Raw genomic sequence first — 17,706 nt, 5'->3', positions numbered from 1 at the left:
TTATTCATTTATTATTATCAATTATCCCTCTAATTGTAAGTTATCCCTGTATTACAAATACTAAAATGTTTTTAAGGGAAAAAATTTTATGTTTTGGTACCTTTAACAGCACTTTTCCTCTGCTTTTTCAGCAAGGGCCCTGCATTTTCATTGTGCACTGGGCCCCACAATAGTTTAGCCAGCCCTGCCAGAAAGGCCTACTTCCATGATCCACTTCCCCCTTGTAAACAAAGGGGCCCTTACCTTATAGTTTTGTTTTTCTAATATTCTCCCTTTTGTTTGCTCTGCTTCAGCTTTTAACATTTGGAAACCTCTAAACTTAAGGCTTTTGCCCTGACTGTTTTCTGTCTGGAATGCTCTTTCCTGAGATACCTGCATAGCTCACACTGTCACCTCTTTAAAGTCTTTGTTCAAATGATACCTTCTTCATGATGCCCATTCTGAGCAGGCTAGTAAAAATTGCAGTCCATCCCTGCCCCAACTACCATGGCACTCCTGACTCCCCTACCTGATGCCACATTTTTTTGTTCATAGCACTTATCATCTTCTAATATATAATTTATTTATGTGCAAGGTCTGTTGTGCATTACCTGTCTCCTCTGCTAGAATGTCAGTTTCACAGGTACAGGGATCTTTTTGTTTCCTTCACTAATGATTCCCAATCACATATAACAGTGCCAGACCATAGTAAATGCCCAGTAAATATTTGTGGAATGAAGTCTGAAACTATCAGTTAGACATGCATCTGCTATCCATGCCAAAATTATTCACATAACTGCAAGGTGTTTTTTCTTTTTGTGCAATAGGCAAATTAGATTCTTGATTCCTCAGATTGTTTACAGTGACTGCTTTTGTATTTCCATTGATTTTAACTAATGAAAATTCCTATTATAGAGCCATGCACTGAATGCATGCTAATTAAATAGTGTTGTTCATGTAATTGTAGCATATTTAGAGCCATTAAAAGCTTTCAGAATGCTAAAAACTTTGTTATAAAAGATAAAACAGTTGTAAAATAAGAAAATCCCAATGGCTGAATTCTTTGTTTGCTTATTAAGAATATTGATATTCTTCATCCTTGGCTCTGTCGAGATTTAAATGTATATTTACTAACTTGCATTCACTCTCAGGCACCAGAATCTTTGGCCATCAATATTCCTTTTTCTTATGATTTAATTTTTGTTTATCATAAGAACACCACATTTTCTTCTTACTGAGACAAAAATCAGGATTAATGTTACAACTAGGAAGTATCCTTTTTAAATAAAATAACGAATTTCTTTTGTATGATACTTAAAAAAATGGAATTGCTTCTTTAATGGGGGAAATTGTACTGAAAGCTGCTATGCTATCTTTATGTATCTGGTAGAGGAAGTATTTCTATCAGTACATGAAAATCTGGATTTCCAAGAAAGCCACAAGAATAATGTAACATTTAAGTAGCAAGCCAAAGTTATTTTCCCAATGTTGATATGTAAAAACTTAATTACCTTCTTGAAAAATAATTAGAAGGGTGAAAATCAGGCAATAATTTTGTATCCATATTAGACAAAGGCATGCTTCAAAGATTTCCCAATTTCCATGTGATATTAATATTTATATGAGTAATATTAGGAGTAAAAAATCTAAGGTGCTAAGAAGATATTAAGATAGATACTGAAAAGCTGTTGATTCTGTAGTTTCCCAAACTGTTTTATTCTTAATATGCCAGTGAACTTGTTAGGTCACATGGAAAAATGATCAGTATAGGCCAGGTGCGGTGGCTCACACCTATAATCCCAGCACTTTGGGAGGCTGAGGTGGGTGGATCACCTGAGGTCAAGAGTTTGAGACCAACCTGGCCAACACAGTGAAACCCCGTCTCTACTAAAAATACAAACAAACAAACAAAAATTAGCCAGGTATGGTGGTGCATGCCTGTGATCCCAGCTACTTTGGAGGCTGAGGCAGAAGAATCACTTGAAACCTGGGAGGCAGAGGTTGCGGTGAGTCGAGATCATGCCACTCACTGCACTCCAGCCTGGGCAACAGAGCAAGACTCTGTCTCAAAAAACAAAACAAAACCAGAAAACCAAAAAAAAAAACAAAAGAAAAATGATCAGTCCAATATTAGTCTCCAGATCTTTTTCAATGAAAAGATATAGAAACCCCTTGCAAAAGGGAATTTATTAGCTTACATAACTAGGAAGTCTAGAAATGTGTTGACTTCAATCTCAGTTTCCTCCATGTGGCTGACAGCACTAATTTGACAGTCTTATGAACCATGACCCTCAAAACAGGACATTGTCTTTCCTACTAGCGTAGGTAGAATGTCCTACGAGGATTCTGGAGTCACATCCCCATCCACAGACCACTCTCACTGGAGGGATAGAACACTCTGATTACCTTGGCTTCCTCAACCTGATTGTCAGCCCTATCTGCACTACTTGGAAACAGGGAGAGGTTTTGCTAAAGGATAGAAGCTGGTGTTGCTGGAAGAGTGATAAGAAAACAAACTGGGCAGATAAACCTGTGAATTGGGTTAATAGGAAAAGTAAACAAAGCCAAATCAATTAGAAGATGCCTAGGAGATATTTCAGGGTTGAGAACTTACAGAGATGACTATAGAAAATAAAAAAAAGCAGGGCTTGTTCACATTTTGGCTGTACCTGTGGCATCTAACAATTGTTTTTTTTCTAACTCCGCCATCTGTCTAACAGTGGGAGGTTTACAGATATCTATACATTTTTGGGTTGATTGTAGTTATACTAGATTTAAAAAAAGAGCTAACATGCACTAGATTCCTACTATGTTTCAGGCTGTAAATACTTTGAGATGTATGTGTGTGTGTGTGTGTGTGTGTGTGTGTGTATACACTGTATATATGTGTCAGGCTGTAAATGCTTTGGGATACACACACATATGCAATGTGTCAAAGTATTTACAGCCTGACACATAGTAGGAACCTAGTATATGTTAGCTCTTTAATAATATACATACTTTTATATACTGTACACACACACACACACACACACACACACACACACATACACATTCTAGTTGAATCTGTGAGGTGTAGATTCATCTGTGAAGTAAAACTTAAGACAATAGTGGCTTAAAGTCATCAGCATTTATTATTTCACATACCAGAAACCTGCAGGTAGGCAGTCCAGGGCTGTATTGGCAGCTTCCTGCTCACTAGGGACTCAAGCTCCTTCTTCCTTGCAGCATCTGTAGACATCACCTTGTGATACAGGATGGCCGCTTGAACTGCAGCTCAATTTTGCACCATCTAGGCAACAGGAAGGAAAAAGTAGGAGAAGAAGGTTGGAGCCCCTCCTTTTTAAGAGAATTTTCAGTACTGTTATTTTTAAATTTCAGATTCAGGGGGTACATGTGCAAGTTTATAACATGGGCATATTACATGGTACTGAGGTTTGGGCTTCTAATAATCCCATTTCCCAAGTAGTGGATATAGTACCTAATAGGTAGTTTTTCAACTTTTCTCCCCTTTCCTCCATCCTTCCCTCTCCTCTCCCTTTTTGGAATTCTTAGTGTTTATTGTCCCCATCTTTGTGTACCCAATGCCTAGCTCCCAATTATACATGAGAACATGTGGCATTTGATTTTTCTGTTTCTAAGTTAATTCACTTATGATAATGCTACTACAAAGGACATGATTTCATTCTTTTTTATGGCTGTGTAGTATTCCATGGTGTATATATCACATTTTCTTTATCCAGTCCACTATTGATGGGGACCTGTGTTGATTCCATGTTTTTGCTGTTGTGAATAGTGCTGTGATGAGATAAGAGTGCGGGTGTCTTTTTGGTAGAATGATTTGTTTTCCTTTGAGTATATATATACCCAGTATTGGGTTTTCTGGGTCTAATTGTCTTTCTATTTTTAGTTCTTTGAGAAATCTTCAAATTGCTTTCCAAAGGGGCTGGACTAATTTGCATTTCCACCAACAGTGTATAAACATTCCCTTTTCTCTGCAACCTTGACAGCATCTGTTACTTTCTGACTTTTTTTTTTTTTTTTTTTTTTGAGACAGAGTTTCGCTCTTGTTACCCAGGCTGGAGTGCAATGGAGTGATCTCGGCTCACCACAACCTCCGCCTCCCGGGTTTAGGCAATTCTCCTGCCTCAGCCTCCTGAGTAGCTGGGATTACAGGCACACGCCACCATGCCCAGCTAATTTTTTGTATTTTTAGTAGAGATGGGTTTCACCATGTTGACCAGGATGGTCTCGATCTCTTGACCTCATGATTCACCTGCCTCGGCCTCCCAAAGTGCTGGGATTACAGGCGTGAGCCACCGTGCCCAGCCTATTTTCTGACTTTTTAGTAATCGCAATTCTGACTGGTGTGAGATGGTATCCTATTCTGGTTTTGGTTTGCATCACTCTGATGATTAGTGATATTGATCATTTTTTATGTTTGTTGGCCATTTTTATATCTTCTTTTGAGAAATGTCTGTTCTTTGTCCACTTTTTAATATGGTTGTTTGTGTTTTTCTTATTGATTTGTTAAAGTACCTTATAGATTCTGGATATTAGGCCTCTGTCAGATGCATAGTTTACAAATATTTTCTTCCACTCTGTAGGTTGTCTCTTTACCCTGTTGATGGTTTCTTTTGCAGTGCAGATGCTCTTTAGTTTAATTAGATCCTGATTGTCAATTTTTGTTTTTGTTGCATTTGCTCTTGAGAACTTAAGTTATAAATTCCTTGCCTAGGCAAATGTCTACAAGGGTATTTTCTAGGTTTTCTTTTAGCAATTTTATAGTTTGAGGCCTTACATTGAAGTTTTTAGTCTACTGAGTTAATTTTTGTATATGGTGAGAGGTAGGGGTCCAGTTTCTTTCTTTTTCATATGGTTAGCCAGTTTTCCCAGCACCATTTATTCAACAGGGTATCCTTTCCCTATTGTTTATTTTTGTTAATTTTGTCAAAAATCGGTTGTAGGTGTGCAGCTTTATTTCAGGGGTCTCTGTTATGTTCCATTAGCTCACGTGTCTGTTTTGCACTAGTACTATGCTTTTTTGGTTACTGTAGCCTTGTAGTATGGTTTGAAGTTGGGTAATGTGATACCTCTGGCTTTATTCTTTTTGCTTAGGATTACTTTGAATCTTTGAGCTCTTTTTTGGCTCCATGTGAATTTTAGGACAGTTTTTTTCTAATTCCATGAAAAATGATGTTGGTAATTTGATAGGACTAGTGTTGAATTAGTTGATTGCTTTGGGCAGTATGGACATTTTGGTAATATCGATTCTTCCAATCCATGAGTATAGAATGCTTTTTCATTTGTTTGTATCACCTATGATTTCTTTCAGCAATGTCTTGTAGTTCTTCTTGTAGAATTCTTCCCCTCCTTCGCTAAATCTCGTCCTAGGTATTTTTTGGTGTGTGTGGTTATTGTAAATGGATTGCTTTCTTGATTTGGTTCTTGGCTTGAATGTTATTGGTATATAGAAATGATAGTGATCTTTGAATATTGATTTATGTATTCTCAGACTTTGCTGAAGTTATTTATCAGGTCTCGGAGATTTTTGGCAGAATCCTTAAGGTTTTCTAGGTATAGAAACAGATATCAAGAAATAATTTGACTTCCTCTCTTCCTATTTGGATGCCTTTTATTTCTTTCTCTTACCTGACTGCTCCGGCTAGGACTTCCAGTCCTATGTTGAGTAGGAGTGGTGAGAGTGGACATCCTTGCCTTGTTGCAGTTCTTAAGGAGAACATTTCCAGCTTTTGCCCATTCAGTATGATGTTGGCTGTGAGTTTGTCATAGATGGCTTTTGTTATTTTGAGATATTCTTTTGATGCCTCATTCGTTGAGGGTTTTTTTTTTTAATCATGAAGGGATATTGGATTTTACTGAATTCTTTTTCCATTTCTATTGAGATGATCATATGTTTTTTTTTGTTTTTAATTCTACTTGGTGAATTACATTTATTGATTCATGTATGTTGAGTCATCTTTGCATCCCAGGAATAGTATCCACCTGATCATGGTGAATTAACTTTTTGATATGCTGCTGGATGTGGTTTGCTGGTATTTTTTTTTTTGAGGATTTTTGTGTCTATGTTTTTCAGGGACATTGGCCTATAATTTTCTTTTATGTTGTATCTTTGCCAGATTTTGGTATCAGGGTGATGCTGGTTTCATGGAATTAGTTAGGAAGGAGTTCTTCTTCCTCAATTTTTTGGAATAGTTTTAGTAGGAATGGTACCAGCTCTTCTTTGTATATCTGGTAGAATTTTGCTGTAAATCCTTCTGGCTCAGGGCTCTTTTTGGTTGGTAGATTTTTTTTTAAATTACTGATTCCATTTTGGAGCCTGTTATTGGTCTTTTCAGAATTTCTGTTTCTTCCTATTTCAGTCTTGGGAGATGTGTGTGTTTCTATGAGTTTATCTATTTTCTCTAGATTTTCTAGTTTATGTGCATAGAGATGTTCATAGTAGTCTCTGAGGTCCTTTTTAAAGAGAATTACTGACAGTTATACACAATATCAGGTAGAGCTTATTAAGTCATGACTTAGTCACGTGGCTATACAAACCTGTAAGTGAGTCAGGGAAATGTAATTCTTTTAGTTGGGTGACACTATATCCAATTAAAATCTGGTCTTTGGTTAGTAAAGAAGGAGAAAATAACTATTGAGAGGCAGCCAGGCATCTCTCCCTCACACCTTATCTCCTAAGACATGCATCAAGCATTAGTTATTGAGCTGGAAGACCTTGTGACTTGAGTTAAGCAAGTCTTAATATCTCTGGATTTGTGCTACTGTGGTGACCTTAACAGCTCTCTTCCTTTCTTGTTTAAGGCATCAGTCACATGAGCCAGAAAAAGTGGCTCTCTCATAGTACCACTTCCCAGGGGCATATGCCTATGTCGATCTCAGCAGTGCAGCTGCATGCCAATTCCATGTGTGACTACTGCTGACTCATATGCCCTTTCATTACCACCTAAGTGAATCCGTTCTTCCCTAAGGGAATTAACAGATGAGAGTTGTGATAGTTATCTTTTTGATGCTGAGAGGCTACTTCATTTGTATCCTAACTTGCAGGTGCATTGTTATATTACTTTTAAAAGTGAAGCTTTGTATATTAAGTACAGTATACTCTTCTCTAATGAAAAAGAAATATGGAGGATAACTTCTGTTTCATTTTATGTATTATAAATCCTTTAAAGACCAGAAAGAGTACAATAGGGTTGTATATTAATTAGCCATGAGTAAATTTATTAAATTGTAGGTATGATAAAAAATGTTTCTCCTTAGAAATTACTTGACAACATAAATAATGAATGGAGGTTCAGAAATATCTCAGTGATATAACCATCATTCTATCACAGTTTTAGCATATTGCAAAAGTACTTGGCAACTTACCTGATGTTATCAACCTAAGATTAGAAGTACCAGCAAAAAGTGAGTGTAAAGCTTCCACAATATAATTCTCCTTGACCATGATTCTGAATATCTATTACAGTGACCTCAAACAAAACCAGACTGCACAGTGTCTTCATGTGACCATCATATTATGAAAAGAATGGCAATGTTTACCTTGGGGAAAGTTAGGTGTTTAAAAGTGAGCACAGAAAAGCTTATTTTCTTTAGTTTTAAGTTTGAGCTGTTGTTGATTTTTTTGCTCTACCAAAATATTGGAAGATAGAAATGAGAATAATCAGGGCAGGGGAGACAGGTTTGTTTTCAAGTTCTTTATTGGCCAGGCTGAGATATTCTGAGGACAGATTAAGGTTTTTTCTCTACAAATTGAAGACTTAATTTCTGAATGTTGAAGAATCTATGTTTTTATCTGGGATAGTATCTTCCAAATGTTTTTCCTTGTATTGCTAATTAACACGTTAGTCTTGGTTTCTTCCTTTTGGTTTGTTTTTGCATTTTTTAATGGAAATGTAGCTTGTATTCTGTTAAATTGGCCACCGTGTTACATGGTTACGGTAAGAAGTGAGAATTCGTATCTCATTTTCTATCTCAGTCCTACTGGAACTGGCTCAACCCCTCAAGTCTGCAGTGCCCAAGGTCTTCAGGCTGAGGCACTAGTGCAGTTATTTCCCCCAAAGTGGCATGTTTTAAGCTGACAGATTTTCAGTTTTCCATTTGATGCTAAATTATTCAAACAATAGCTTTTCTCTGAATGATGCATTTTACTTATGTAAACATGTTTTTCTTATAAAAACTTAGTCATTTTGCTTTTTTAAATTATTTATTTATTTAGAGATAGAGTCTTGCTCTGTCACCAGGCTGGAGAGCAGTGGCTCAATGTTGGCTCACTGCAACCTCTGCCTCCTGGGTTCAAGTGATTCTCGTGCGTCAGCCTCCAGAGTAGATGAGATTACAGGCATGTGCTACCACACCCAGCTAATCTTCGTATTTTTAGTAGAGTGGGGTTCACCATGTTGTCCAGGATAGTCTCAATCTCCTGACCTCGTGGTACACCCACCTTGGCCTCCCAAAGTGTTAGGATTACAGTTGTGAGCCACTGCACCCAGCCCATTTTGCTTTTTATTAATGGAATCCCCACCAAGAAATCTTTATAAGATTGTTATTTATATGGCTACATTAAGTAATACCATTCTGTTTTCATACATAGAAATTCTAATAATATACAAAATGATGTAGCCAAAAACATTGAAACATTTATACATGAAAAGCTTGAGTCACAGAAACCTAGGGTTGAAAGGAACTTCAAGGTCTTTAGCCTACCCCCCAGGAAATATAACTTAGAAAAGTGAGCAGAACTTTTTACATATTCACTTGCCCTTAGGCTCTTAATTCAACTCCACACTGAGCATTTTCGACAGTGACTTTTTGAGAAAGGTTATCATAAGGGAGCTTTTCCCTTTCTGCTACCTCAAATATACCTTTTTTTCTTAGCCTCTCTTCCTTTCCTCTTCTTTTAGAAATATTTCTCTTTACTGTCCTTGCTATTTGGACCTTTGTTTCTAGCTATATTTACTTCTTTGAGAAATTTATCACCTAATTCAATTCCAGTCAGGATTGTCGATTTAGGAAATGAAAAATATAGGATGCCCAGTTCAGTGTGAATTTCAGATAAACAGTGAACACATTTTTAGTATAAATATGTCCTAAATGTTGCATGGGTCATACCCATAAAATTGTTCATTATTTCTCTGAAATTCCCATTTAACTGTATTTTATTGGAGAACCCTGCTTAAAACCCTTATCCCTGTGACCTTGTCTGTAAATTTCCGTTGTGGAAGTTCACATCTCCTTCAGTGGATTAAACTATGCAGAGGACTCTCTTCTGTGGCTGCAGTTTCCTCTGCCTGCAGCCATTTCCATCTGGATCCTGTTCTGTTCTCCCCTTGCAGGTTTCTCAGCTTACCTGCAGTTCCCCATCGGCCACTCTTCTTGAGCTCTCGCCTGTTGGTGGCACAGCCGTATTTATTATGCTTGACACTCCCAGGTTACTTTGAGTCCTTCTTCGCTCTTGTCCTAGCCAATAACAAGTCCTGTTCATTTTTCTTTCACAGGCAGATTTTTCCCTCTTTCCCTCCTCCTGTTTCTCTCCCCTTCCCCTTCTCCCTCCTGTCTGTCCCTGCTTGTCTGTTCCCCACATTGCCCTCATTCAGGTTTCTGCCCACCTGCTTGCCCACCCATCCTCCTGCTCTAGGCACTCCCTGTCCAGGCCGTTTTGCACTGCCTGGTTAATCATTCAAAACTATTGCACCAATTCTATTCTTTCCCTTCCTTCAGTGACTTACTATTGTCTGCAGAATGAAGTACAAGTTCCTTATTCAAGGCCTTACATGCAAGAACTTTCCAGAATTGTCCTCTGCCTATTTCTCTAGTGCCATTGACATCATTACTTTGCATCAGTGTTTATCACCCTTTCAGACACTCTCACTCTTTCACTGTAATATATTATTGAAAACTCTTTTCGAAGTTTTAAATTATGTAATTATTTGGCATACAGATAAAAGGAAGTATTATGGAGTTTATATCACTGTATTAGTAAATGCTACATTATATAGTTTATCCTAATACAATTTAATAATAGTCACATTATATAAATAGCAAGAAATGTTTTGACTTTTCCCTATTTAACAAATGACACACGCTTTCTTGTGTTTTGAATTAATTAGGTAATTAGAAATGTGAATCATTAGTAAAATTTAAAATGGCACCTTTCATTATGTTTGGCTTTGTGACCAAATGTATATTGAAATGTACATTATTATTAACCTATACTGACTGGGTGTGATGATTCACATCTGAGGTTTCTTTTTTTTTTCTTTTGAGATGGAGTCTCACTCTGTCACCAGGCTGGAGTGCAATGGCTCAATCTTGGCTCACTGCAAGTCTGCCTCCCAGGTCCAAGTGATTCTCCTGCCTTAGCCTCCCACGTAGCTGGGACTATAGGCACGTGCCACCACACCCAGCTAATTTTTGCATTTTTTAGTAAAGACAGGGTTTCACTGTGTTGGCCAGGATGGTCTCGATCTCTTGACCTTGTGATCTGCCCACCTCGGCCTCCCAAAGTGCTGGGATTACAGGAGTGAGCCACGATGCTGGGCCACATCTGAGGTTTTTAATTCCAGCACTTTTGGAGGCTGAGGTAGAAAGATCACCTGAGCCCAGGAGTTCAAAACCAGCCTGAGCAAAATGGCAAGACACCATCTCTACAAAAATTTAAAAAATTATCTGAGCATGGAGGTGTGTGTGCCTGTGGGTCCACTTACTGGGGAGGCTGAGTAGGGAGGGTCCCTTGAGCCCAGGAGTTCAGGGCCACAGTGATGCAGTGAGCCGTCTTTGTGCCACTGTACTCTAGCCTGGTTGACAGAGTGAGACCCTGGCCCTCCACAAAAAAGAAAAACAAAAAACAAAATAAATTATATGACAGCAGAATTTATGACTGACCTGATGTTTGTTAATTCTCATATCTTACATTTTTATTTATCATTATTATTATTATTACTATTTTTTGAGACAGGGTCTCACTCACTCAGGCTGGAGTGCAGTGGTGTGACCAGGGCTCATTGCAGCCTCAGCCTCCCCAGGCTCAGACCATCCTCCCACATCAGCCTTCTAAGTAGCTGGGACCATAGGCACACACCACCACACCCAGCTAATTTTTATATTTGTTGTAGAGACAGGGTTTTGCTATGTTGCTCAGGCTTGTCTGGAACTCCTGGGTTCAAACTATTTGGCCTCTCAGAGTGCTGGGATTTCAGGCATGAGCCATTGCACCCAGCTGGATTTTGCATTTTTAAATCAGATCTCAAATCAACTAATACATTTTCATATTTATTATATTTCTCTTCTTTTCTTTTTTTTAGAGACAGCATCTCACACTGTCACCAGGCTGGAGTGCAGTGATGCAATCACAGTTCACTGCAGCCTCTAACTCTTGGGCTCAAGTGATCTTCCCACTTCAGCCTCCTGAATAACTGGGACTACAAATAAAAAATTAGCCAGATGTGGTGGCACGCACTGGGCTAATTTTTTTATTTTTCATAGAGATGGAGTCTCACTGTGCTACCCAGGCTGGATTTATATTATATTTCTAAGTGTTGAGTTAAGAAAGTGGATTTCAGGTTGTTAATTTGAAGCATTTTTAACAGTGAATATCCTTCAGAATTAGATAATCTTTATTCACAATATAAAAAGCCAGATTTATATAGTCCTCCACTTCCTCTCCATTTGTTTTTATTGTAGAAGCCCAAGGCTCTGGGGAATATGTCTTACAGGTGTACCTTACCACACTTCTCTTTATGAGTTTGGCTTGATTACAAAATACTGTGGCAGCTTCTCTGGAAATCTGAGAAGGGATACTAACTGGTTCCTGTAATACTTCTTTTCTCCTGGCTGTAATAAATTGAATAAACAATGAGTTTCTGGTTGATATCTATGCAAATGAAAATAGGGTTATATTCATGTCAACGTCTGTCTCGATACATTTATCCTCACAACTAGTACTGATTAATATGATGTAATTACATTAATTACAGCGATATATATTTGGCAAAAGTAAGCTGTTCAGTTGATCATCAGGTGGTTCCCAGTACAGTGAAGTGTTTGAGTGGAATCTCTTCATTTTCTCTGCCATGAAGAGATCTCCTGTCTTCCCTTCTCCATCTGCTTGCTGTCTTAGTAGGCTGACCTGTGTGGGCTCAGTAACCTGCTTCCTGCCATCTGGCTTCCCAATGGGGTCAGCCAATGGGAAACTCCAGCAGGAGATAAGAAAGGAGGACAGTGAACTCAAAACATGGTTCCCTCTTGCATTCTCCCCTGCTAGGTCACCCTGGATTGGCTGTTTCTTCAGACGGAAGATCAGTTCCTTCTCGAGGCAGCCTATTCTATGTAACTTTCTCACTCCTTTTGGATTCCAGTAACCTTTTGGGCATATTGGGGTTAGCACATCTGCTACTGCTAGCCCCTGGTTTCAGCACTATTCTTTGTGGTACCCCTGTATACACCCACATCTTTGTCACAAGACCCTCCATGAATGGAGTATACCATCTATTTTCTGTTGGGGTCCTTGCTGATATAGCATTTTATGTGGAGTAACTAAGTAATCCTCTCAACTAGAAAAGTATCCTCATTCTATGGAAAAGGGAAGTACAGCACAGCTAAACTCAGTGACCTGCAAAGGATGCATGGCTAATATATGATAAAGCCAGGATTGGAGTGCAGAAAGTCTGGCTGCAGCCTATGTAATTTTAACTTAAGTGTGATAACATGTATAATACAGTTATTACATTGTTGCTTTAGGAATATTTACACTAACAAAATATATTAAATTTGATCATGTTGATGACAGATAAGTGTTGATCAACCAAATTATCATTCTTTCCCACCTAGCCCTTTCATCTGCACACTTCAAAAGATGCTGATTTTTTTTTTTTGCATTTTACCCAGGAAAGAATGAAAGACTGATATTCTTTGATGTTGAGTAATAAGAAATTCAAATTTTACTTATTTCCTTCAGCCCTTTTAGAGAACAATTCTTTGCCAACAACTAAGTATTCTCTTTAAAATATAAACTCTCAAAGCTCAAATTTAGCTTCCTTCTTAAGAGCCTGATATTGGGAGTTAGTATTCATTTCTGAGAATGACCTAGTTTCTACATAATTTTGGTCCTGTCCATTCATTCCCAGAACTGATGTCGTCGTTTTGTTGTCTGTTTTGTGTTTGGGATGTGTCTTCTTCTCCCCTGCCCCCTACTTTCACCACTCATTATACATTGTTCATTGTCTTCCATATTCATCTGTGGTGTAACCAGTCACATTTTCCATCCTCTTGGGCCTGTATTGTAGTGCTGCTATTGAATGCAGCTGCAGTGTGTTGATTCTGGACTCTAGGTATCCTGAGTTGCTACAGAATACTGCTTCTAGATGACTTATTGGACAGTTGAAATTTTTTCCAACACAGCAGATTCCTAAAGTGTAACTTCGTTTCTTCATGCTAAAATACTAAAAATAAAGAACCAACCTTGTTACAGTCCCTTTGGGATCTTTGGAACATTACAATGTCATAGGATGGTAGCCTGTAATTATCCTGGTCTTGGGTATATATTAACTTGAAAAATGCAGTTGGTTCCTAGGAGCTCAAAGAAGAAAAAAACATGCATTTATGATTCAGGTGTTCTTATTGCTAAAAAGAGTACATTTGAATGAGTGGTTGTTTATGGTTTGGGTCTTGGGTGGTTATTCTATAGTGAAGGTCCCAGTTAGGACAAATCTGTTCACAGTCATTTTTTCTGATGTGGGAGGTTAGGTGGTGAGACAAAGCCAGGGTTTCTTTGCAGTTCACTCTGCTCACCTGGAATCCCATTTGATATTACCATGGGCTAAAACTGCCAAACTAGGGAATTTGACCAGAAAATCGAATCAGTGAGTGCAAGCAATATTTCCATTTCTCAAATTACTTACCTTGGTGTTGTATTTAAGACTGATTCTGAAATAAACTGTAGCTTTAAGACTATAAGAGAAAGCTGTTTATTAAAAAGTTTCCATTTTGCCATCTGATTGGTATAATTAGCATCTTTTCCATCAAATGTTTTTGCTAGAGAAAGTATATTTTAAGTGCATTTTCAAAGGTCTGTTAAAATCAAAGGGGCAATTCTGGTTGCATCTATTTTTCAAGGCAAATTGCCAAAAAAAGATCAATGTGGTAGTACCTTTTGTTTTAAGAAGTTAGCATTTTATATACATTTGAAATCCAGATAGATCTATTAAGCTAAACACCTTACAAATCATGATTTATTCAATTGTCCTGGAAAAGACTTAAGAAGAAGATGTCATGTTCAGCTATTTTGTGTATTTTCATCAAAAGGCTCTTTCGTATGCCGTCCAAATAAGAAGATGTATTTACATACAGAGATGGTTTAGAATCCAACCCTCATTATAAAAGAACAAAATTTCAAAAAAAGTCATTAAAAATCAATTAAAGCAAAAGTAGATTTATGCAGCAGATTTTTGCATTGTATTCATTAAAAACTTTAGTATCTGTGAGTTTAATTTGCTACAAAGGGAAAGTATATAAAGAGATTGCCCAAACAGAGGAGAAAATAGGAATAGAAGTTTTTCTAGAGAGTTGGAAAGTTGGAGGAGCTATGACCATTCAACCCTCAGTTCTGTCTGCTGGCGAATACTGTGCCCCATGTGGGGTTGGACCCATGGTCAAGAAACATGATTTAAGCCTTCCATTTCTTTTCCTGTCATATACTCAGCAAAATTTCTCCTCTGGTTAAACTCGATCATTCACCTTCTCTTATCTCTATGGCTAGGCTTCTGAATATTGCTGGAGTAAAATATTAACTGAGATGACTGAACGCACTTTAAACTCATGCCTGCCTATTTCAAATGGGCACTCAATGCAGCCTTACAGTCCTAATAGCCTTCTCTGGTATGTTCACTTTCTCACTTTCAGAGATGACTGTTTCCCCATTTGATTCTTCTCAACCCCTCTCCTACATTCCCTTCCCTTGCCCTCACTTTCAGCTTCCTCCTACTTTGCTAAGTAAATAGACCCAACCAATCAAGTGCAGCCTCATTCTCCCACATCATATCTGCCAGCCTGTATCTGTACCTAATTCCTTGGCCTCCCTCTTGTTACTGTTGTCAGAGCTCTACAGTCTCTGCCAAAAGCCAATCCTCCATTTGTTTCCTGAGACCTTGTCTTGCCATCTCAAATATATTGCACTTGCAGTTTTCTTCTTTCTGCAGCATCACTGATTTTTCCAAGCCTATGAGATCATTCTCATGAGTACATTGTAGCATCTGCTATCTTAAAACAATGACCTTCATTTATTCAAATGCCTTCTAGCTACTTCTCATTTCTGTGCTCCCTTTTCCCACAAAAACTACTTGAAAAGAGTGGTCTGTCCTTTTGTCTGTACTTCACTTCCCATTTATTTTTGGACCCTCTCCAATTGGGCTTCTGTCTTCTCTGCCCTCCTGAGACTGCTCTTGCTGTTAATGTCATTAGTGGCCTTCATGTTGCCTAAAACCATGATCATGTGCCCATTCTTGTCCTACTTGACCTTTAAGCAGTATTTGACAGGGCTAACTTTTTCCTCCTCCTCTTTACGATACTCATTTACTCTTAATTTTCATAATATCACACTGTGGTGGCTATGGAGGTATCCTCAGTCTCCTTTCATGAGTACCTGATACAGGGCAAGAGCTGACTAGCAACCTTCAGCTACCATACCCCTAGATGGAACACAGTGGAAACATGATCCAGGCTTCCTTGGAGTGTTCCCAGTCAATAACTGAGCATGATGGGGATACTAGAATTGGAACATGCTTTCATTACATGAGAATCTTCTAGTTGGCAGTGTTGAATCCAAACTCCCCTTTGACCAGGTCAAGTTTTTCTTAGAACTGAGCTCTTCCTCTCTAATTCTTCTATCCCTGTACTCTTTCACAGATGTTGGATCTACACCAGGTCTGAAGCTCTCTTCACCTAATCCTGCTGCCTCATCTTTTATATCTCTCTTGTACATCTAATTCCATCTTGGTGTCAGATTTCCAGAGGATGACCCAAACTGACACACACTATCCTATTCCCTTAACCACTGGCTGTTCTTCTGTCTTCTTTGCCTGTTCCTCCTCTCCTTCATGAGCCCTTAACACTGATGGGCTCCTTGGACCAAGTCTTCTCTTCTTGATCCCTTTATGATCTCATTCAGTTCCATGACTTTGAGTATAATCTTTATGTCATTGACTCTCAAATCTGTGTCTGTAGCTCTGATCTCTCCCCAGAACACCAGACATCTCCATCTCCACCTGGGTATTTATGAACATCTAAAAGGTGATATATTTTCAGTAACTCTTGATCCTCTCTATCCAAATCTGCCCTCCCTCAGTTGTCCTGTTCTTAATAAATTGCTCCAGTTATTATGATTTGCTCTCTTTTCCTCATCTTCCTTCAGCAGGTCCTGTCAATTAAACTTTAAAGTATCTATCAAATCAATCATTTTCATTACTGCCACTCTAATCAGTTTTACAGCAATCCTCTAACCCTTCACTCTCTTGGCCACTTATAGTCCATTCACCACTCAATAGCCGAAATGAGCTTTTAAAAATGCAGATCATATCCAATCATCCTCCTGTTTAAAGTGCTATAAAGGTTCTGTTTCAAACTTTGCATAAAACTCATACTCTACCTTGTTTATGAAACCCTACCATCTGGCCTCTACCAGCCTCTCAGACCTACTTCTTCCTCTCCTTTGTCCAGGCTCAGCAGTTTTCTTTTGTTTCCTCAAATAAGACAACATTGTTCTTGCCCTCCTGCCTGTTACCTTATCTCTAAGTATTCTTCCTCCTTATCCTTTAGATTTTAGTTTTACTGTTACCTCCTCAGAAGGGCTTTGCTAACCTCTCAATCTCATTAGAAATATCTAGCCTGTAATCCCAGCACTTTGGGAGGCTGGGGTGGGCAGATTATGAGGTCAGGACTTTGAGACCAGCCTGAGCAGCATGGCAAAACCCCATTTCTACTGAAAATACAAAAATTAGCTGGGCATGTTGATGCGCATCTGTAATCCCAGGTGCTCGGGAGGCTGATGCAGGAGAATTGCTTGAACCCAGGAGGCGGAGGTTGCAGTGAGCCGAGATTGTGCTATTGCACTCCAGCCTGGGTGACAGAGTGGGAATCCGACGAAAGGGAGGGGGGAGAGAGAGAGAAAAAAAAGAAGGAAGGAAAGAAAGAGAAATTATCTAGTCACATTGTAGTGCATTACTTTATTTGCATTCCCTTCATATTTCGTTATCCCCTGCATGAGGACATTTAGATCATTGACAGACCACATATACAAAAGTTATCCCACAAGATTATAATACTGTATTTTTTCTGTACCTTTTCTATGTTTACGTGTTTAGAGACCCAAATGCTTAGTACTGTAGGCCAGTTACCTCGCCAGGAAGCCAGACACACCCACCTCTGCACTCAGCACCTGACTCTGCACCCAGCACCAGGCTCTGCACTCGGCACCTAGCTCTGCCACATGGCTCCCCTGGAAGGCTCCAGCTGATGCAACCCTGGCCAGCTCTCACACCAGAAAACCCGCCCAACAACCCACCAACCAATGGCGGCCTGCCCCGTCCCAATCCCGCTCCCCTGGAGCCAATCAGAGCACCCAGCTGTTACTCGTTCCTCATAGCCATAAAAATCCCACGCCCCAGGAAGTCAACGTGACTTCTCTGGCCCCTTTTCCCCAGACCATAGAACCTC

The 17,706-nt window shown here is 38.9% G+C and overlaps 1 protein-coding gene across 8 annotated transcripts in view; it reads left to right on the top strand.

The window, feature by feature from the left end:
• The window catches only part of KIF6 (kinesin family member 6), a 412,611-nt gene that overhangs the window by 40,382 nt on the left and 354,523 nt on the right, over positions 1-17,706 (top strand). Inside the window, exon 4 of one of the 8 annotated variants that reach the window (XM_035295550.3) lies at positions 7,979-8,178. The exons of the other annotated variants lie outside the window; for them this stretch is intronic. Coding sequence (XP_035151441.1) covers positions 7,979-8,081 — 103 coding nt within the window. The 3' untranslated portion in view covers positions 8,082-8,178. Of the gene's footprint in view, positions 1-7,978; positions 8,179-17,706 lie in introns of those variants that run through there. 8 annotated transcript variants of the gene reach the window in all.

The sequence above is a fragment of the Callithrix jacchus genome, chromosome 4 (genome assembly GCF_049354715.1).
Source record: "Callithrix jacchus isolate 240 chromosome 4, calJac240_pri, whole genome shotgun sequence".
NCBI lineage: Eukaryota > Metazoa > Chordata > Mammalia > Primates > Cebidae > Callithrix > Callithrix jacchus.
The sequence above is the reverse complement of the archived record's forward strand: the minus strand, read 5'-3'. Positions and strand labels throughout refer to the sequence as shown.